The sequence below is a fragment of the Ornithorhynchus anatinus genome, chromosome 8 (assembly GCF_004115215.2).
Source record: "Ornithorhynchus anatinus isolate Pmale09 chromosome 8, mOrnAna1.pri.v4, whole genome shotgun sequence".
NCBI classification, from domain to species: Eukaryota; Metazoa; Chordata; class Mammalia; order Monotremata; family Ornithorhynchidae; genus Ornithorhynchus; species Ornithorhynchus anatinus.
The window spans coordinates 64,203,174-64,226,347 of NC_041735.1; the positions used below are offsets into that span (position 1 = coordinate 64,203,174).

The following is a 23,174-nucleotide window of genomic DNA, read 5'->3' on the forward strand; positions in this document are numbered from 1 at the left end:
CTTCCCCTCCTTATACTCCAGACCACCACTGTCCCCACCTTCGAAAGTTTATTAAGATGACATCTCCCAAGAGGCCTTCCCAGATTAAGCCCTCTTTGCCCCGGTTCCCTCTCGTTTCTCCATCATGTGTGCACTTGGATCTGGGCTGTTTGGGCATTTGGTATTCATCCCAACTTCAGCCCCCACAGCATTCATGCACATTATCTAGAAATTATTTATATTTATTAATGTCTGTCTCCCCTTCTAGACCATGTGAATAGGGAACATGTCGATTAGACTGTAAGCCCGTCGATTAGACTGTAGGCCCATCAAAGGTCAGGGACTCTCTCTGTTACCGCTTTGTACATTCCAAGCGCTTAGTACAGTGCTCTGCACATAGTAAGTGCTCAATAAATACTATTGAATGAATGAACATGTCTACCAACCAGCTGTATTTTGCTCTCCCAAATGCTTAATATGGTGCTTTGCACACAGTAAGCACTCAATAAATACCATTGACTCATTGAAAGGCCCTAGCCTAGACCTTGGGAACCTGATCCACTTATTTAACTAAAATTCCTTTCTCAGAGTTCTTCTTTAAATCTAACCCTAATCTCTCAAAAACATTTTCAAATGAAAAAGATGCCATTACTCCCTGAAAAATTATCACTGCTCAATGGACGGCTGACAACCCCGGGAAGTTTTTATATAAGTTATCATATTGTAAGATATTAGCAAAGTGCAAATTTGGGATGTCATTTCTATGGGATGAAAGGGAGTTTAATGAGCCCCATTGACTCTACATATTTTATTGGCCTTATTCTAATTATTATCATATTGATTTGATTCTGCAAAGACATTTCAGATGTTTTCTCCTCCCTCAGAGGAGAGCACAGATGAGGGAATGGAGGCTGCTTTGTTCTCCTTTTCATGGATCATTTCAAATTATGTGTTTTGCAGAGGTTAATATAATGTGGGCAGGACACCAAACGCATCACAGTTCGGAAGACTATAACTTATCCACTGCCCTGAGGCAATCTGTCATCCAGATATACACCTCCTGGGTAAGTTCTAGTAAGCTGATGAGATGTGATCTTACAACACATTAATTTTTAAAGACTGAAACATTTGGTTTGCTCTAAAAAAAAAAAAAAAGCTACAGAGGGGATTAAAAACATTAATGGAGATGGTCTGAGCTGGATCTTTCCACAAATCTGTAATTTATCTATTTATATTAATGTCTGTTACCCACTCTAGAAGACTTACTGAATGTTCACCTCTTCCAAGAAGCCTTCCCAGACTAAGTCCCCCTTTTTCTCTACCCCCCTTTCCCTCCCCATTGCCCTTCTCTCTACCCTTCTCCCTCCAACAGCACTTGTGCATATGTACATATTTATAATTCTATTTATTTCTATTAATGATGCACAAATATCTATAATTCTATTTATTTATATTGATGCTATTGATTTCTGTTTACTTGTTTTGATGCCTGTCTCTACCCTTCTAGACAGTGAGCCCTTCGTGGGCAGGAATTGTTTCTATTTGTTGCTGAATTGTTCCTTCCAAGTGCTTAGTACAGTGCTCTGCACACAGTAAATGCTCAATAAAAATGATTGCATGGATGAATAAACTCACTGTGGGCAGGGAAGGTGTCTGTTTATTGTTATATTGTACTCTCCCAACCACTTGACACAGTGCTCTGCACACAGTAAACACTCAATAAATATGTTTGAATGAGTGAATGCATCTTTCCCTTGTGCCAGAAAACTGCAGGTTAATTAATCAATTTGTTTAGCAAACATATTGAGCAGGACACTGTACTTAATGCTTGGGAAAGCACAATGCAGTTGGCAGACATGATTTGTGACCTCAAGGAATTTGCATTCTAATGGGAGAGGGAGACATTAAAATAAATTACAGGTAAAGAAGCAATCAAGGATGATGGTTCACACTGAAGTGCTGTGGGGCAGGAGAAGAACCTAAGAGCTTAGGGGACGAGACTTAGTGCATAAGAGTGGCAGGCGGCAGGGAATATAAAATGGGGGAATGCAGGCTTCCTGGAGGAGATATGATTTCAGTGAGGTTTTGAAGATAGGGAGATTGCAGGTCTGTTGGTTTTGTAATAACAATAATAGTTGTATTTACTAAGGATTTGCTATGTGCCAGGCACTGTTCTAGGTGCTGGAGTAGATGTAAGGTCATTGTATTGGACACCGTTCTGGTCCCACACAGGGCTCACCCAGTCTCAATCCCCATTTGACAGGTGAAATAACTGAGGCACAGAGAGGGAAGAGACTTGCCCAAAGTCACATAGCGGACAAGTGGCAGATCTGGGATTAGAACCCACATCCTCTGACTTCCAAACCTGTGGTCTTGCCCCCAGACCGTACTGTTTCTCGGCTTAGTTCAGTGCTCTACATGAATAGTAGGTGCACCATAAATGCTATTGATGGGGCTGTCGATGATCTGGTTGCCTGAATACCAGCTAATCCACACAACCGCCTCTAGAAAGAGCACAGAGAGTCACCTACAAATACGTAGAAAGGAATATAAAGGGGAAGCAGTGTGGCTCAGTGGAAAGAGTCTGGGCTTCGGAGTCAGAGGTCATGGATTCGACTCTCCGCTCTGCCACTTGTCAGCTGTGTGACTGTGGGCAAGTCACTTAACTTCTCTTTGCCTCAGTTACCTCATCTGTAAAATGGGGATTAACTGTGAGCCTCACGTAGGACAAAAACCTGATGACTCTGTATCTACCCCAGCGCTTAGAACAGTGCTCTGCACATAGTAAGCGATTAATAAATACCAACATTATTATTATTATTATACTTCCTAGTGGGGACCTTCCACATATATGTTGATTCAAATGTTCACTCAATTATTGTGATAACTCCATTTGTCATTATTTTTAAGTCTGTCTACCTTATTAAAGGGTAAGAAACTTGTGGGCAGAAAAATGTGTCATACTTTTCCAAGCACTCTGGTCAGTGCACTTAAACCAGTGAAACACAATAAATAATTAACATCCCTGCACCATAATGTGATGATAATAATGATTAAGGAGGGTATTTGTTAAGCACTTTTTATGACTAAGCTTGTGCTACATGCTGGGGTACAAGATAAGAGTCAAAGGTCATGAGTTCGAATCCCAGCTCTGCCACTTGTCAGCTGTGTGACTGTGGGCACGTCACTTAACTTCTCTGGGCCTCAGTTACCCCATCTGTAAAATGGGGATTAAGACTGTGAACCCCATGTGGCACAACCTGATTCCCCCGTGTCTCCTCCAGCGCTTAGAACAGTGCTCTGCTCATAGTAAGTGCTTAACAAATACCAACATTATTAAGATAATCAGATTAGACAATTGTTAATCTCTTGTAACTCTGCCACTTGCCTATGGCATGACCTTGGGCAAGTTATTTTACCCTCTGGACCTCTTTTTTTTTTCTCATCTGTATAAGGCAGATAAGGCACTGGGTATTTCTACATTTAAGAGTGGACTGTGTCTAACCTGATTACTTTGTACCTCCTTAATCATTATTATCATCACGTTACAGTACGGGGGTCTTAATTATTTATTTTGTATCCATCCCTTCCCTTTGTATGGTACTTGACACAAAGTAAGCGCCTAATAGCAAAGACAATAGAGGCTCATATTTTGGCCCAATTCATATTTCCTGGTACATCTGAAATGTTCACAGATAGATCTGATATTCATTAAAAACATACTTTTATAAAACCACAGTTCCATAAGAGTTTGAACCACAAAAGACGCAGTGGTCGATCTGGCAGCACATGTTCAGTTTAAGTCTCTGGCTAAATCACCCTCACCAAAAGGCATCTCTGCTATCTTGAGAATTTATGGCTCATTTGTCATCACTGGGCTGCTTTTGGTTTTACGGTGAATTTGGAATATGAAAAAATAAATAGAGAAGGTTGGGACTGAGAAATGTACTAATTCAGTTGATTTTCCTCTTCTATCCAGCAAAGAAATAGCCAGGTGATTGGGGGAATAGCCCCAAAGAACCTCCTATATCTTCCCGCCTTTATGTCCCGTATGGCTAGCCTGAAAATTTAGTGGCAAGGGATATTCATAGCTAAAGGCCACATGGACAATTTCTTCACAGCTTCCAGAGTAGCTGTCATCTCTTTGCCCGAAAGCCAAGTCAGCAGCAGACATAATAATGATAATAATAATTATTGTGGTATTTGTTAAGCATTCATTATGTGCCACACACTGTTCTAAGCCATGGAGTAATTTCAAGATGTACAGGTTGGATACGGTCCCTGTCCCACAATAGAGCTCACAGTCTTATTCCCCATTTTACAGAAGAAGGAACTGAGGCACAGTGAAGTGAAGTGACTTCCCCAAAGTCACAGACCAGACAAGTGATGGAGCCTGGATCAGAACTTAGGTCCTACTGCCTCCCAGACCAGTGCTCTATCCATTAGGTCATGGAAGTACTGACATTTATTAAGTGTCCACTGTGTGCAGTACATTGTTCTGATGATGCTAAAGCCCAGACACTAAGTCAACTTCAGGGACACTCAGCACTCCTTAGGGGTTATATTGTTATATTGTACTCTCCCAAGCACTTAGTACAGTGCTTGGTATTCAGTAGGGGCTTAAAGATATGATTGACTGACTGACTAAATGCTTTGTGGTATGACGGTAACCAGAAAAAGGATCAATTCAGGCTGTCAGCTTCCAGTCCAGAAAAGTGGGAGGAAGATAAGGGGGAGGAAGAGTAGTTGTAGTGTCTACCTAGATGATCAGAAGCTTGGGTAGGAGGCAGCGTGACCTAGTGGAAAGATCCTCAGACTGAGAATCGGAAAACTCAAGTTCTAATTCTGTCTCTACCACTGGCCCTTGTGTGACCCTTGGCAAGTCTCCACCTCTCAAGGGTTCCTAGCAGCCCCAGGGTTCCTGTGAATAGCCAATGACTAGTCAATAGTTATTCCATAGCCAAGAATGGCCTAAAGTCATCCACATCGGGATTAAGTGTTCCATTTGACATTTCCACTGAGCCAATCCAATTTGTAAAATACTCAAATATTTAAATTGAATTTAAAAACATTAGCAAATAGTAATAATAATAATTAAAAAAACATACAGGTTATCCATTTGTTTCCCATGAAAAGAAGTTTCCAAACCCTGGGACTATCAATAAATGAGGGTAAACACACAATTTGCTTCAAAGCAAGGTCAATACTCTATGAGTTTGGAATGCATGAGTTACAGTCACAGGGAGAACAGCCAAGCCAGAAAGATATTCAGATTTATTGACGAAAACTGGATTCATCATCATCTTCTGGTGACTGTAGAAAAAAAAAAAAAAAAAAGGTTTGAATGGTTGTGCTCCCTCTGAGCATGCTCAGAGTTCTCAAATCATATTTCTTAACTGCTTGTGCCTCTTACCTCATCTGTAAAATGGAGATTAAGACTGTGAGCTACATGTGGGACAGGGACTGTGTCCAACCTGATTAGTCTGTATCTGTCCCAGTGCCAGGTACAGTGCCTGGCACAAAGTAAGCGCTTAACAAATAACATAAGAAAAACAAACAGCAACAACAAAAATTCCTGCGTTCTTCCTTCTTCTCTTGAGACTTCAAGTCCACCTCTGCAAGACTTTCATCTTTAAAAAGTAAAATAAAATAAACCAGTAAACTAGTACTACTGAGAAGTAGTATGGCTTAGAGGCTTAGTGGCTTAATGGGAAGAGCACACGCCTGGGAGTCAGAGGACCTGGGTTCTAATCCCAGCTCTGCCAATTGCCTGCTGTGTGACCTCGGGCTTGCCACTTAATTTCTCTGTGTCTCTGTCCCCCATCCGCAAAATGGAAATTCAATACCCGTTCCATCCTAGTTAGACTGGGAGACCCAAGTGGGACTTATCGTGTATGTACCCCAGCACTTAGTACAGTGTTAGGCACATACAGAGACCTTGACAAATACCACACCATTTAGGGGTTGTGAAGAGGGAAATATGGGGCAGGGCAGAGAGAAATATGCAAAGAAGAACAATGATGGAGTTCGTTTTGATTAGGGTATGTGCAACCCTAATTCCGCGCTACATGGGGAGGGTATTATTGCAAGATGGTTGCACCATAAGGAAGATTTCCACTAAGAGACTGTGAGACTGACTCTCTAGAGTCATTCTCCATTAAAAACGACTGGAAAGAGGCAAAACGATGGACTGTATATTAAACAAATCAGGAGCCTAGCATGCCACAGTTCTGTATTTATGTTTCCAATCTTTTCAAGTCTTGATTAGATGGTTTCTGAGCCCACATGTTGGCATGGAACATGCAAGTAGCATTGTTCTGTGACTTTAATAACCACCGTGGGGTTTGGCCCAGGGGTAAAAAAAATGACCTTCTGATTTTCATTTCAGTAATTTACAAGGAGGAGACATCTATATCCGAGTGTCTTAATGAGGCCCAGAAGCAAGAGAGGAGTCTTTCTCCAATATAGGACTGTGTCATTGTCTTATTAACGTTATGTTTATTGTTCCTACCATGATTATGTCTAGAGGCACTGAGTGATTAGTAGTTGTCATATTTATTAAGCACCCACTTGGTTGGGGTAGTATAGTAGGCATTTGGGAAATACAGAATTAAGGAGTGCCATGTTCCCTGTCCAGAAGGATCTTACATGCTAGGTGGGCATGTATAGATTTGATTTTTAAACATAATAATAATATTGGCATTTCTTAAGCGCTTACTATGTGCAAAGCACTGTTCTAAACGCTGGGGTGGATTTACAGGTAATCAGGTTGACCCACGTGAGGCTCACAGTCTTAATCCCCATTTTACAGATGAGGTAACCGAGGCACAGAGAAGTTAAGTGACTTCCCCACAGTCGCAAAGCTGACAAGGGGCAGAGAAGGGATTCAAACCCATGACCTATGACTCCCAAGCCCGGGCTCTTTCCACTGAGTCAAACATGGCATAGGCAAGTAATAGCTTGTGTTTCAACTTGGAGAAGTAGTCATCCTTATATAAATCGTATTAGAAGGCGAAGCGTAGACATTTATTTTTTTCTTATGGTATTCGCTAAGAGCTTACTATGTGCCAGGCACTATCCTAAGTGCTGGGGTAGATCAAGCTAATCAGGTTGGACACAGTCCCTGTCCCACATAGGGCTCCCAGTCCTAATCCCCATTTTGCGGATGAGATAGCAGAGGCCCAGAGAAGTTAAGGGACTTACCTAAGGTCGCCCAGCAAATCAGTGAGCGGCAGAGGTAAGATTAGACCTCAGGTCCTTCAGACTCCCGGGCTCATGCTCTATCCACTAGGAGATGCTGCTCTGCTTTGCCTCTATATGAATGGCAGTGTGCTACCTTTTGATTGACAGGTTGGTGACATGGATTCTGACTCTAGATCAGCCATGACCTTAGTGAAGAGCCCAGCTCCTAAAAACTGTCCCTTCTTCCTTAGTTTCCTCCAAATTTAGGGCAGTTGGAAGGAGATTAATAATAAAATAACTCAATAGCAACAATAATATTGGCATTTGTTAATCTCTGCCAGTGTGTCAAGCACTGTAATAAAGACTAGGGTAGACACAAGGTAACCAGGATGGACACACTTTCAAACCCCCATGGGACTCCCTGTCTAAGTTGGAGGAAGAATGGATATTTTATCCCCATTCTGCAGATGGTGTAACTGTGGCACAGAGAAGATAAGTGACTTGCCCAAAGTCACACAGCTGGCAAAGCTGGCATATAAAAAGCAGGACCTCTGACCCCCAGGCCTAGGCTCTTTCCACTAGACCATGCTGCACAAGCCAGTCATTTCTGCCAGAACACCCAGTTTTTCTGGAAAACGTGTTTCCTTTATATTCCTCGGATAGAGCCCTATGGAAGAATTAGGGAATACAATAACAGTCTATTTTGGAATAACACGAGAAGCAGCACGGTGTAGTGGATAGACCTTGGGCCTGGGAGTCAGAAGGACCTAGTTTCTGATCCCGGCACCATCCTTTGTCTACGATGTGACCTTAGGCAAGTCAGTTCACTTTTCTTGGCCTTAATTACCTCATCTGTAATAGGGGGATTGAAACTGTTAGCCCCACGTGAGTCAGGGATTGTGTCCCCCACGTGAGACAGGGACTGTGTCCAACCCAATTTGCTTGTATCACAACAGAGCTTAGTAGAGTAACTGGTACATAGTAAGCACTTAAAAAATACCACAATCACTATTATTAGTAAGTTGGCGTATATACATTCAGGGCAGGAAGAAAAGTAGAGACTCATGAGCATTGCACCAGTCAAGCACTTGTGTAAATATGTACATATTTATTATTCTATTTATTTTATTAATGATGTGTATATATATCTATAATTCTATTTATTTACACGGATGCTATTGATGCCTGTCTATTTGCTTTGTTTCCTTTTGTCTTCTGTCTTCCCCCTTCTAGACTGTGAGCCCACTGTGGGGTAGGGATTGTCTCTACTTGTTGCCCAATTGTACTTTCCAAGTGCTTAGTACAGTGCTCTGCACACAGTAAGCGCTCAATAAATACAATTGAACGAATGAATGAACGAATGCTGTGATGGCAGTGGCTTCTGTCTCGTTCCCACTGCCCCGTACCACTCAGAACTTGGGGATTTTCCAACTTCAATATTGAACATGATAATAAGGCAGTGAGTGACAAGAGTTTAAAACCTCCTGCTAGAGGTGGACATAACAAGAAAATGGTAGTTAGTAATGTGTGGGGGTATTTCTGAACCATTCATCTGCAATACGTTCCTCTGTGTCTTGTCTTATTCAATAGTATTTATTGAGCGCTTACTATGTGCAGAGCACTGTACTATAAGCTCTTGGAAAGTACAAATCGGCAACAGAGAGAGGCAGTCCCTGCCCATTGACGGGCTTACAGTCTAATCGGGGGAGACAGACAAAAACAATAGCTATAAATAGAGTCAAGGGGATGAACATATCATTAACAAAATAAATAGGGTAATGAAAATATATACAATTGAGAGAATGAGCACAGTGCTGAGGGGAGAGGAAGGGAGAGGAAGAGGAGCAGAGGGAAAGGGGGGAAAAGAGGGCTTAGCAGAGGGAAAAGGGGAAGCTCAGTCTGAGAAGGCCTCTTGGAAGAGGTGAGCTCTCAGTAGGGTTTTAAAGAGGGGAAGAAAATTAGTTTGGTGGAGGTGAGGAGGGAGGGCGTTCCAGGATGGCGGGAGGAGATGGCCCAGGGGTCGACGGCGGAAAAGGCGAGAATGGAGGACGGTGAGGAGGTGGGCGGCAGAGGAACGGAGCGTGTGGGATGGACAGTGGAAAGAGAGAAGGGAGGAGAGGTAGGAGGGGGCAAGGTGATGGAGAGCTTCTAAGCCTAGAGTGAGAAATTTTTGTTTTGTGCGGAGGTCGATAGGCAACCACTGGAGGTGTTTAAGAAGGGGAGTGACAGGCCCAGAGTGTTTCTGTGGGAAGATGAGCCGGGCGGTGGAGTGGAGAATAGACTGGAGCGGGGAGAGAGAGGAGGAAGGGAGATCGGAGAGCAGGCTGACACAATAATCCAGCTAGGATATTACGGGAGTCTGTAACAGTAAGATAGCCATTTGGGTGGAAAGGAAAGGGTGGATCTTGGCGATATTATAAAGGTGAGACTGGCAGGTTTTGGTGACAGATTGGATGTGTGGGGTGAACGAGAGAGCCGAGTCAAGGATGACACCGAGGTTGCGGGCTTGAGAAACGGGAAGGATAGTCGTGCCATCCACAGTGATAGGGAAATCAGGAAGAGGTTATGCCATCGAGTTGTTTCCGACCCAAAGTGACTCCATGGACACATGTCTCCCAGCATGCCCTGCTCTCCATCTGCAATCAATCTGGTAGTAAAGTCGTGGGTTCTAATTCTGGCTCCACCATTTGACAGCTGTGTGACTTTGGGCAAATCACTTCACTTCACTTCAGAGAAGCAGCATGGCTCAGTGGAAAGAGCACGGGCTTTGGAGTCAGAGGTCGTGGGTTCGTATCCCAGCTCTGCCACTTGTCAGCTATGTGACTGTGGGCAAGTCACTTCACTTCTCTGTGCCTCAGTTACCTCATCTGTAAATGGGGATTAAGATTGTGAGCCACATGTGGGACAACCTGATTCCCCTGTGTCTACCCCAGTGCTTAGAACAGTGCTCTGCACATAGTAAGCGCTTAACAAATACCAACATTATTATTCTTGGTGCCTCGGTTACCTCGTCTGTAAAATGGAGATTAAGACTGGAAGCTCCACACGGGACAACCTGCTCACCTTGTATCCCCCCAGCGCTTAGAACAGTGCTTCGCATGTAATAAGCACTTAACAAATAGTATCATTATCAGCACTTAGAACAGTGCTTGGCACATAGTAAGTGCTTAACAAATACCATTATTATTAGTAGTAATAATAGTAGTATATCCATAGAATTTTCTTGGTAAAATATGGAAGCAATTTACCATTTCCAGCTTCGGCACAGTTAACTTGCGTCTCTGCCCTCGAGTCTCTCCCGTGCCACTGCTGCCCAGCACAGGGGACTTTTGACTTGTAGCAGATGGCCTTCCACTCACTAGCCACTGGCCTAGCTAGGAATGGAATGGGCTGGCCTCTCCTTGACTCTCCCTCCCATAGCCATGGCTGGGAGGCTACTGAAAGGTCTCCAGCTGAGATCCTGAGAGAGTATATATTCCTTCACACTGAATCAATTTCAGACTTTTGATGGATTTGTTAAACACCTATTATATGTCAAGCACTCTTCTAAAATCTGGAGCATATACAAGTTAATCAGGTCAGACCTAGTCCCTGTCCTACATAATAATAATTGGAGAAGCAGCATGGCTCAGTGGAAAGAGCACGGGCCTAGGAGTCAGAGGTCATGGGTTCTAATCCTGGCTCCGCCTCTTGTCAGCTGTGTGACTCTGGGCAAGGCACTTAACTTCTCTGTACCTCAGTTACCTCATCTGGAAAATGGGGATGAAGACTGTGAGTCCTACGTGGGACAACCTCATTACCCTGTATCTACCCCAGCACTTAGAACAGTGCTCAGCACATAGTAAGTGCTTAACAAATAACAACATTATTATTATTATAATTGTGGTATTTGTTAAGCGCTTTCTATGTTCCAGGTATTGTACTAAGCGCTGGGGTGGATACAAGCAAATCAGGTTGGAAAGAGCATGGGCCTAGGAGACTGAGGACCTGATTTCTAATCCCAGCTCTGCCACTTGACTGGAGTATGACCTTGGGCAAGTCACTTAATATCTCTGTGGCTCAGTTTCCTCATGGGTAAAATGGGCAGCGAATGTATCCGTTCAATACCGTATTGAACTCTCTCAAGTGCTTAGTACAGTGCCTGATACCTAGTAGGTGCTTAACAAATATCATCATTATTATATGATTGAAAGAATGAATGAATAAAATGGGGATTAAGACTCCAAGCCCCAGGTGAGAGAGGGACTATGTCCAAGCAATTTGCTTGTATTAATCCAGTGCTTAGTACAGTACCTGGCACATAGTAAGTGCTTGACAAATTCCACTAATATTAATATTAAGTCCCTGCTGTTGTCTTTGATCAACATTTTGATCACCTGATCATCCACCTTTGACTTTTTCCAATGCCCCTGCTGGGAAGCACAGGTGAATCAACTTTGATGCTTCGACTTAGACCTTTCCATTATGGGTAACCCCGATTAGAGAGTATCTCTCAATGGCATAACTCTAAGCTTCATTAATGTATGCAAACTCTCCTGCCACGGTAAGGAATTGACTCATAGAGAAATTTTTGCATAATGTACAGAGGTTCTGACCTCTGTACTGTACAGACTGCCGTACAGTATTCCACAAGATGTGGAAAATGAAAGTCAGATTTCTTTCCCCCTTCTTACTTGGTTGTTCGGTTTTTCATTTAATAAAATGCTTCCCTCCAACATGCAAGGGGTTCTGAGGATCAAAGTAATTAGAGGAAAACAGCAGATTGTGTTTATTAGCTGACTCGAACCAGCTCTGTGGTTGAAAGCTAAGTTGTTTTTCCAAGGCAGAAGCATTTCCGGCCTTTTGGGACTTCAGACCTGCAAAACTTGCTTTGCTGGCAGCATCACTCTGTGGAGCTTTCTGAAACACCTCTTTTCAGGGGGTTTAATGGATAGGGTGGGCCCCTCTTTGGCTATATCCAGGTAGTAAATCTAAGTTTGAAAATAGATTCCTTCCCCTTCTTATCTCAGGTTACATTCTCTTGGAAACGTTAAGAGTGTTCCTTGTCCAGGTAGACCGTGGTACTTGCACGCTTTGGTTATGAAAAATGGGAAAAGCATAATAATCTCACCTATTAGTTGGACTGCCCATATTTAAAGAACCAATTCTACACAGCAGGGAGGCGTTCTTAAGGAGACAGCAGGGGGAACACAATATTTCAGCTCCTGCAAGCCCCAGAAGCACATCAGCTAACTGAGTTGTAGCTCACATCTTTAACATCTTTACTCTCTGGCAAAGGCATGATGCACATTCAAATACTGGAACCAAGTGTCTAAGGTTTATTTACCGTTCCTGATCTACTGAAACACATGCACAAATATCTGAGGCATGGGTGGATAGGTAGTTAAGACCTTGTTTTAAATTTCATTTTCTCTCTCTTCCATACACGTGCGGGTCGCTTCATGGCAGATTTTCTACTGCCCTCTGGCTTGTTTCATCCCTCCTTCGGTATTTGCTGTTCATCTCCAGTTCAACCTCCTGTACCAGTTTTGGATCCACACAGAGGTAAATCGGGTGTAAACCTTACCTACACAGTTACCGTAAAGCAATGCCCTGGAAATCCACTAGCAGCTGATTTATTGTGTAAGAAAAATCTTTGTCTGACTTCTTTAAGGGGAAACATCTGTTCATTTTTATTCTTTTTGCTGAATATATATTGCTAAGTTTATAAGAAGCAATGAGGTCAGTTGGTGCCAATTAAATCAAACCCCTTTTTTGAACTATAAAGTATCAAAACATTTTAATGCAATAGCTAAGACAATATTTTCCCATATTGCAGTTTATTAAGCATCACTAGAGGAACAATGGTGAAGTCAGGTTGAATTTAGAGATAGAAATTTCAATGAGAAACCTCAAGCCCCAGAGCGATAGCTTAGAAAAATCATGTATAAATACAGTTGAAAAGTTTTGTCCCTAGCATTTTGCTTTGCAAAATCTAAATGCTTGCTATAATAGACTCTGTATAACCTTATAGTAATGTTGCATATATGCAGATCTGTCAATTATTTTTCTTAAATGCTCTATGTGAAATCAACGGTTTAGAAGAAATTATTTTTTTCAAATTGAAACATTACCCTCAAACCTCTCACTTCCTAAAGCCATTTGGAGATATATATTCCAGTCCCCTGTAAAGATTGAAATATCATTAGTGGTGTATACTAATCACTAAGGATTGCCAGCATGCTGCAGAATACTAGATTAGAAATGCAATTCTCTGTCTTTACTCTCTTCCCTTTTCAGAGTGGCTAGGATTTGAAATGTCACTGTTGTTAAATTATGGGATCGGTGTCCCAGCTGGGGCACTGGGGGAAAAAAAAAATGCAGTGTGTTTGTGGCTTTCTGGAATGAAATTCTATTTAAATGCCTTTTTTTCTGTGAGATCAAGAATTCTGTGGAACAGTTTAGCGCAGTATGTACAACATTCACACTATCGGGACTGTGGAGGTGTGGCACAGATTAATCTACAGACTATCTTTTCACTGAGGATTTCAGCTCCTGCTCTCAGACCCTTCTTTTCCTGATAGTGTCTTCTTGGGCAGTGATTATCTGCACTTCCCTATCCCAGGTTCCTGTGAAGCACCCATTTCTCCAGGTCACCCCCTAAGATTCCCATTCAGAAAAAAGATACCTTCAGCTAGCACAGTAGAGAGAGAGAGAGAGAGTACCCAACTGCCCTTGATTTTGAACACGCGGCTCTCATCAGCTGCTCTGTAATTGCAACCAGAGATTTCATCTGGGTTTTTATGCTGTCTCCAGCTGTAAATAACCCCATTCCTCTGGCTCCGCTTCTAATATATTCTACAGGATCTCCCTGGGTGCTACATTTTGGACTCACTGTCACCTTAACCTTTCCCTGATAACCCCTTTAGCATCCTCCCAACAAAATAACAAAATCCTCCCAACAAAATAACAAAATCCACCCAACAAAATCATGAATACATGTTAATTGGTAATTAGGACCTTGTGGAGGGGAAAATGTCTACCAAACTCTGTTGTGCTGTACTCTGTCACACGCTTAGCACAGTGATCTGCACACAGTAAGCACTCAATAATACTATTGATTGATTTCAAGTCATGTCAATAAGCTCTGAGTCTTTCCTCCCAGTGACCTTCCGCTGAATTCCCTTTTCTATTATAATTGGGTTTTATTAGGTTGAAATGATCAATTCTGGAATGCTACTTCAAGAAACAACCAGTTGGCCGGCAGATAGGAAAGCATCAATCTATAGTATTTAGTGAGGGCCTATCATGTGCAGAGCACTCTCCTAAGCACTTAGGGAAGTAGTAGAGACCAAACAGAGCTCTTCACACGGTAAGCGCTCAATAAATACGATTGAATGAATGAATTCCTGCCCTCGAGGAATTTTTGGAAGCCTTAGGTATGATGAAAAGAGGAGTAGATAATAAATCCAAGAAACAAAGTGCTAAGACTTGGAGAAAACATCTGGAGCTCTCTAATAACACTGAGTAGAGTGTATATTTGACTGAGGTTTTTGCATACACAAGTTACAGATAAAAGTAATTCATGATTGATTGTAGGTTTTCATCAGTTTAGAAGATGATACTTTTGGAAACTATAAAGGTGATGAACAAACAAAACAGATAATCATGATGCATTTAGTTCATATTGATATCATGAGTTTAATTTTCTAACAATTTCATAAATTTATTCATTCAGTAATATTTATTGAGTGCTTACTGTGTGCAGAGCACTGTACTAAGCACTTGGAAAGTACAATTCAGCAACAAATAGAGATAATCCCTACCCAACTTCGGGCTCACAGCCTAGAAGAGGGGAGAAATAAATAATACTATTAACTTTAGGTTTCATATAGCACCTGTTTTCAGTCCACTGTAATATTCTTTGAAGATTGAGAGTAGAAGATTCTTGAAATCTTCCAGAAGCTTCAATCCATTCTTGTAATTATTATTATATTTTGGGTACCTTGTCTTCCAAAAGAGTGATGAGTTAGGTGAGGGTTAATGATATAGTACTAATAGCAGTTATTGAGTGCCCATTTTGGGTGGTGCACTGTATTAGATGCTTGGGCAGTGCTGACTAAGAGTGACGGTTCCCTGTCCACAAGGAGTGTACACTCTAACATGGGAGACAAACATAATCAGTAGTATATTTTGAGGAATTACTACTTGCATGGTAGAATAGAAAAGAAAATACAAACTAGAATGGTCAAAATAAATATACTGGATGGACATACATGTATTAGTGCTAAGGAGGATGTAAAAAAAAGGTCATAAGCACCAGAGATGACTGAAGGGCAGAAATAATAATAATTATGGTATTTGTTAAGCACTTATTATTGTGCCAAGCACTGTTCTAAGCACTGAGGTAGATATCCGGTAATCAGGTTGTCCCAAGTAGGGCTCAAGTTTTTAATCCCCATTTTACAGATGAGATAACTGAGTCACAGAGAAGTGAAGTGACTTATCCAAGGTCACAAAGCAGACAGGTGGTGGAGCAGGGATTAGAACCCATTTCCTCTGACTCTCAAACCTGTGCTCTTATGGCTCAGGATAGTGGCAATTAATGGAGGAGGTGGGATTTAAGTAAGGATTTGACAGTGGTCTGTCAGATGTGGGGAGAGAGGGAGTCTCAAGTTGTTGGAAAAGAGTGAGCAAGAGGTTCTAGGTGGGATACCAGATTTTAAAAAGTGAATCAAACAATGGAATAAAATAGTGAAGAAGCAGAAACAGCTGAAATGACTATTTAACTGTTGACAGTAACAATAGATTTTGTACTTCGGAATCAGCCTTCCCCCCCTTAAATTCCCAATTGTCAATTAGCAAATTTGCTAATTTACATTTACTAATGGAGATGAATGAGGTTGATTTCAAATACAGGATGGCTTTTTTGGAGAAATTATATTCTATGAGCCTAATCAACTCAACCTAGCCAATTACATTATTGTAAACTTTCTTTATAAATGAAGTCCAGGACTGTGACCCTAATCTTTTCATGAAACTTTCATTTCATTCCTACATTCTTTCAGGAAGGTTAAATGAGTTTATTTTATTGGAAGCTGAAATATTTAGCTCACACATAGCTGTTCAGTGAAGTATGATGGTATGACAATTGTTGAAAGAGCTGCAATTTGGCCCATATAGATTTTTCCTGGCCTTGCAAGACAGATTTGTGTTTTACCTTCAGGAAATCTCTGACTTTTTTATATAATTGTTATAGTTGAAGCCCTCTAAATTACAAAATCACAGTATATCATTACCATAACCTAAAATCATTCTTTTTTTATGTAAGAAACCTCACTGATGTTAGAGTGATGAAGATTCATATAATTTTCTTCAGATGTATTTCTGGGACATATGGGAGTTCAAGATTGCAAATGAACTGCATCTTTCCCTTGCACATTTTTTTTTCCCATTACGATTCCATCCATACAGCCCCTACCTAATATTGTGATGACTGCTTGGTAGCAGCCTATTGAATAGGTGACTTTTAATGACAGGTATGTTGCTGTGATTGCTGATAAAGAAAGAGAACATGTAATTTTGATTTAAAGTTACCTCAACTAGTTAAAAAATTAAAGCTATCCCCAAATCAATCACCTCTCTCAGCGTCACACCTGGAAAGTTTCCAGTACTCTATCAGTCTTGACTATGGGAGGGAGCGTCAAGCAGAGGCATATCTATTCCATTCCCACCTTGGGCAGTGGCTAGCGAGTGAAAGGCAATCTGTTACAAGTCAAAACTCACCCACGCTGGGCAGCAGCGGCTTGGGAGAGCGTTGAGGGCAGAGACTCCAGGTGACTGCGTGGAAAGAGGCAGTGGTAAACTACTTCTGTATTTTTACCAAGAAAACTCTATGGATCCACTATCAGAACGATTGCAAATAGAGAGCGGGGCATCTTGGGAGAGATGCGTCCATGGCTTCACTGTAGGTCAGAGACGACTTGACGGAATAAGAAAAGAGAAAATCAATGAATCCTATTTATTGATCATTTATTATGTGCAGATCATTGTACTTAGCACTTGGGAGAGTGTATAATAATAATAATAATTTTGGTATTTGTTAAGCGCTTACTATGTGCAGAGCACTGTTCTAAGTGCTGGGGTAGATACAGGGTAATCAGGTTGTCCCACGTGAGGCTCACAGTTAATCCCCATTTTACAGATGAGGGAACTGAGGCACAGAGAAGTTAAGTGCCTTGACCAGAGTCACACAGCTGACAAGAGGCGGAGCTGGGAGTTGAACCCATGACCTCTGACTCTGAAGCCCAGGCTCTTTCCACTGAGCCACGCTGCTTCCCCTGGTTTAGAAGAGTTTGTAGACACATTCCCTACCCCAAAGGCCCAGAAAAGGAGTTTAGAGTCTGAAAGAAGAGTTTATAGTCCAGAAGTTGGAATAGGATTTCTCTACAAACATCCATTCACTCTTTGAAGAAGCAGCGTGGCGCAGTGGAAAGAGCATGGGCTTTGGAGTCAGGGCTCATGAGTTCGAATCCCAGCTCTGCCACTTGTCAGCTGTGTGACTGTGGGCAAGTCACTTAACTTCTCGGTGCCTCAGTTCCCTCATCTGTAAAATGGGGATTAATACTGTGAGCCCCACGTGGGACAACCTGATTCCCCTGTGTCTACCCCAGCGCTTAGAACAGTGCTCTGCACATAGTAAGCGCTTAACAAATACCAACATTAATTAATTAATTTAGATGTTATTGAAACTATACACAATTTTCACTGGAATGTTAGCTGGAAATAAAGGTAGATTCTATTTCTTCACCAACTGCACTAGGAAACAACATGGGTTAGTGGAAAGAGTATGAGCCTGGGAGTCAGTGGTTCTGGATTTTAATCCTGGCTCCAGGATTTACCTGCTGTGTGACCTTGGGCAAATCGCTGACATTCTCCGGGCCTCAATTACCTCATCTGTAAAATAGGGATTACTTATCTGTTCTATCTCACCCTTAGATATGAGTTCTGCATGGGACAGGGACTATCTGACCTAATTATCTTGTATCTACCACGTAGTAAGTTCTCGAATACCACAATTATTTTTATTGGAACATATCAATGAAAGCTTCTGGTCTGAAAGAGTTAATGCTTCCTTCTAAAAGTTTATTTTCCTCTCATCAGACTCACTGGGAGCCATGAAAGATTGCATTTCAAAAGATGAATGAGCCACCAATCACCAACTGGAATTATTTATGCATTTGAGCTATTTGTGCTTTAGGCAAAAACAAAACCATTTTTTGCAAGAGATCTAAAAAAAAAAAAACAAAACCCCCCCAAAAAAGTGTCACCCACCCCCAGTAGGCTTGAAATATTTTTTCTAGATACACTGCAGCCTGACAAAAGTGCCCTATTTCACTTTTATTTTCACAGGTGATTCAGAAGGCTTTTAGTTCACATGAAATGATATCCTTCCGTTATGCATTTATTAGCAGCAATAAGTTAGCCCTGTTTATAACCTGATAGATACCTATGGAATACAGAAATCCATTTCTGTTGGTTTAGCTGTTAGTTTATGAGATGTCAAATGGCATTTGGAAGGTATCAACTGAACTAATTCCAGTTAACATTAGTAGTGGTGCAGTGACAAGTTTTCTGCCTGGTTACTGACTAACACATTTTATTTGCTTAGTTAATTCATCTGAGAACACATCAAGCTATTTCTAGGTCTCCCAGTCTTTTTTTTTTTTTTTTCTTTTAGCATTTTTCAGGAGAAACTGAGAAGGTATTTAATGCTTTAAGCCAGGAGATTTTGATTAAAGTAATTAACAGCAAAAGGCATAACATTCAAAATGGCCTTCAAATGCATTTAATGCTTGGAAGTCTTTTTGGAATTACCCCAAAACGACATGAAAATAAGAAACGTACCCATCTCGTCACCACTAAATCCACCAGACTATAGCCCTCCCCATTTCCAAAGCCCTTCAGAAATCATATCTCCTTCTCTGACCAATTTATCTTTTCCCCAGTTTCCAACCCCCTAACTACTCCCCAAAAACTTCTGCACCCACTATGGGATTGTGTATTCACAACCACTTTACTCCATTGCATCTGACCCCGACCCTGATTCCGACTCCGACCCCTAGCCAATGTCCTGCCTCTGGCCCGGAACATCCTCCCCTCTCAAATCCGACGGACAATTTGTCTCCCTCCTATCTCCTCCAAGAGGCCTTCCCAGACTAAGCCCCAATTTTCCACATCTCCCACACCCTTCTGTGTCATCCTGACTTGCTCCCTTTTCTCTCCCCCTCCACCGTGCCCCTCAACTCCACAGAACTTACATATATATCTGTAATTATATTTATTTGTATCGATGTCTATCTTCCTCCCTCTAGACTGTGAGCTCATTGTGGGCAAGGAATGTCACTATTTTTGTACTTTCCCAAGTGCTTAGTACAGTGCTCTGAACACAGTAAGCCCTTAATAAATATGATCGAATGAATAGCATCTTGCCCTATTGTCAAGTCACTCTCTTTTTGAAATATCCTAAATTTTCTTCTTCCTCTAACCTATTTTAATATGATGACTTCCTGCCATGTCAAATGGCAAGCTCCTTGAAGGCAGGGATTATGTTGTCAGGTCTATAGTACTCTCCCAAGTACCGAAGACAGTGTTCTGCACATTATAGGTGTCATTTATTTATACTAATGTCTATCTCCCCCTCTAAACTGTAAGCTTGTCGTGGGCAGGGAATGTGTCTGTTATATTTTATACTCTACTCTCTCAAGCACATAGTACAGTGCTCTGTACCCAGAAAGTGCTTAATGAATATGATTGACTCAATGCCTGAAGGTGCACAATAAATAATACCGATTGAGTGATCATCACATATATATCTTTCTCAAAGGAAAGAGGCATTTACAGATCAGGAATTCCCACCAGAGTTCACAATCTAAGTGAGGAGTGGACAGGCACATAGAAAAAATAGCCTCTCTCACCTAGGAAAAGATATCAAAAAGACAGCAGGGCTAACCTTAGCCCCATTTGAGACTGCCCTGTGCCATTTCCACATATATTCTATTTTACCCCCACTCATTAGGAGAAATAGCCTTGGTGTCATTTAGCAGGGATTTGAGCTCTATTATAGTTAGAAAGTAGATAGAAACTTTATGTTCCTCTAGACTGCAAGCTCACTGGGGGCAGGGAATGTGTCTGCTATTTTGTTATCTTGTATTTTCTCTCCCAAGTGCTAAATAGAGACCTCTGCACAAAGTAAGTGCTCAAGTAATATGACAATATGGGTTACTCTTTTTCCATCTCTTTACCTGGACTACCAGTTTAACAACACCGTATTCTTCCAGACTTCGCAAGTAAATAAACCATGCAATTTTTTTGATATTATTTGTTAAATGCTTAATATGTTCCAGGCTCTGTACTAAGCAGTCAGGTAGATACAAGATAATCAGGTTGGACACAGTCCGTGTCCCACATGGGGCTCAGAGTCTTAGTCACCACTTTACAGATGAGATAACTGAGGAATAGAGAAGACAAGTGACTTGCCCAAGATCATACAGCAGACAGGTTGTTGAGCCAGGACTAAATCCAGATTCTCTGACTCCCCAGGTCTCTTTAAGGAACCTCCATAAACTGCTGTCAGTTACAGAGAGGTAGCATGGCCTAGTGGATAGAGCACTGGCTTGGGAGTCAGGAGGACCTGCTTCTAATCCTAGCTCTGCCACTTGTCTGCTGTGTGACTTTGGGCAAGTCATTTAACTTCTCTGTGCCTCAGTTACCCCATTTGTAACGTGGGGATTAAGACTGTGAGCCCCATTTGGGACATGGACTGTGTCCAACCTGATTACCTTGTGTCTAGCCCAGAGCTTAGAACAGAGCCTGGCATTTAGTAAGTGCTTAAATACCAACGTCCCCCATGCCTACCCTCCCCCCACCCGCCCCAAAAAAGGAACATTAATTTTCTAGAGAGAAGTCAAAACTGTTATTGAAAATGCAGGCTGAAATATATTTCCTTCTATTTCAACTGGATCCCAGCTCTTCTGGTGGAAGACTAGTACAACCACAATTGACAAGAATCTGCCTTTGGGATAATTTATTATAAACACAGTTCTTAAAATCCTTTGTTTATTGTATAAACATACCTCGGCCTCCCTGTCCATTAAAACCGCACTTTCCCGCCTTCCTCCTATAGTACAGATTGAGTCAAAATTTGCCCCCCTACCAAACTCTTTATGATCCCAACCAGTCTGATGCCTCCAGATTGTTTTATTTCCAAACTATAAATATTGTCTTTTCACTCCTCAGTGTAGAAGTTTGGCTACTTCCATATTACATGCTTACTGGAGTAGAAAACTGCCTAATCAGATAGGAAAACATTTGGCGGGGAATAAATCAGCATTTGCCGATGATTTCAAAGTGTGAAACTAGGCAGGCAAGCACATATCCGAGAAGTTCTGCTTTCCCTGGCTTCCCTGTAGAGAATTCAAATGGGGAATATGGCCACGGGGGCCATCTGTATAAATACTTGAGTGTGTTGTCTTGAATTAACAGAGTGGCTCTAGTGGGGAAGGCAATTAAGTTTTCATTTTTATATTTCCTCACCAGATGGTCGAAAATATAAAATTCATCCACACACTAAGTCTTCGTACTGATTTTGGTCACCAAAAGGCAGCCGGTGGGTGCTTTTTAGGAGCTGCTATTTCAAAACTCTGACTGAACCTATTGTGTTCTATTGACTTATAATGACAATGGGTTTCATTAGGAATCTTCGATCCGCTCCGTGAAGCTGCTCCAGGCTTGAGGTGCGAGTGAAAAGCTCTATTTACAAATGGTCTTAGTACGAGCAGGCCATTTTCACTCATACTTCCTTCCTTTTTAGCGTTCATGTCAAGACACAGCTAAAATAAAGATTCGTTTTGTGGTGATGACAGAAGGAGTTGTTACTCACGATGTAGAGTTTCCCTTAGAATTCGTGTTGCTGTTTTTTCTGATTATTTAAACAAGAATTATACTGAAGTGGCGCAGGTATCAGGCAATAAAGTTTTCCTCTAGTGCTGACAAACCCTGTGACCACAAGAGGAGGGCTTATATGAGGGAGTAGAAGGTTTACTTCTGCTCAGGTCTGAATATCTTTACTGTAAAAGAATCACCTTTTCACAAATACTATGTTTCTAAGCGTTAACCAATGTCTCATCATGAAGAGCTTCTCTGAACATCACGATCTTCTACAACAATACCTATCCTAGGAAGCCAAGGAGATTGGAAATCTGTGAAGTAAGAATGTAAGCTCCTGGTGGTCAGGAAAGATGTCTCTTTGTTATGTTGAGGGAAAGGACTGGGTTGACTTCCTTTATCATAGATGCCGAGGGGCTTCATGTACATATCAAGCTATGGTATTTGTTGAGTGCTTAATGTGTACAGAACATTGTAGTAAGTGCTTGGGAGAGTACGATTGAATACATGGTGTCGGTGCACAGGGAACTAGTAATCTCTTAATAAATACCATCAATTGAGTGATTGTTGAATTTTACCAAGTGCTCAGTTCAGGGTATAGCATCCAGTGGATCTCAAATACTAGCATTTATCACTAAATTAAACAAATTACCTTACGAGATCTAGCGAGATTATAATAATAATAATAATAATGTTGGTATTTGTCAAGTGCTTACTACGTGCAGAGCACTGTTCTAAGCACTGGGGTAGATACAGGGGAATGAGGTTGTCCCACGTGAGGCTCACAGTCTTCATCCCCATTTTACAGATGAGGGAACTGAGGTACAGAGAAGTGAAGTGACTTGCCCACAGTCACACAGCTGACAAGGGGCAGAGCAGGATTCGAACCCATGACCTCTGACTCCCAAGCCCGGACTCTTTCCAATGAGCCATGCTGTTTCTCTGTTTCCAAGCAGAAATGATCTGTTTCCAAGCAGAAATTAATTGGTGTTTGGCTAATCTCTGGTATTTCTAGCTCATAAGATTCTTTCTTTACTTTGGTTGGACTTTTTCTGAGACATAGTAAGTTTTTAATGCCCAGGGCAATC

At 41.6% G+C, this 23,174-nt stretch overlaps 1 protein-coding gene across 3 annotated transcripts in view; it reads left to right on the plus strand.

The window, feature by feature from the left end:
- The window catches only part of AGMO (alkylglycerol monooxygenase), a 342,244-nt gene that overhangs the window by 159,155 nt on the left and 159,915 nt on the right, over window positions 1–23,174 (plus strand). For 2 of the 3 annotated variants that reach the window (XM_029071245.2, XM_029071247.2), the window contains exons 4-5: window positions 940–1,043; window positions 12,610–12,705. In XM_029071245.2, the coding sequence (XP_028927078.1) occupies window positions 940–1,043; window positions 12,610–12,705 (200 nt within the window). The remainder of the gene's footprint in view (window positions 1–939; window positions 1,044–12,609; window positions 12,706–23,174) is intronic. The other variant, XM_029071246.2, reaches the window with a different exon arrangement.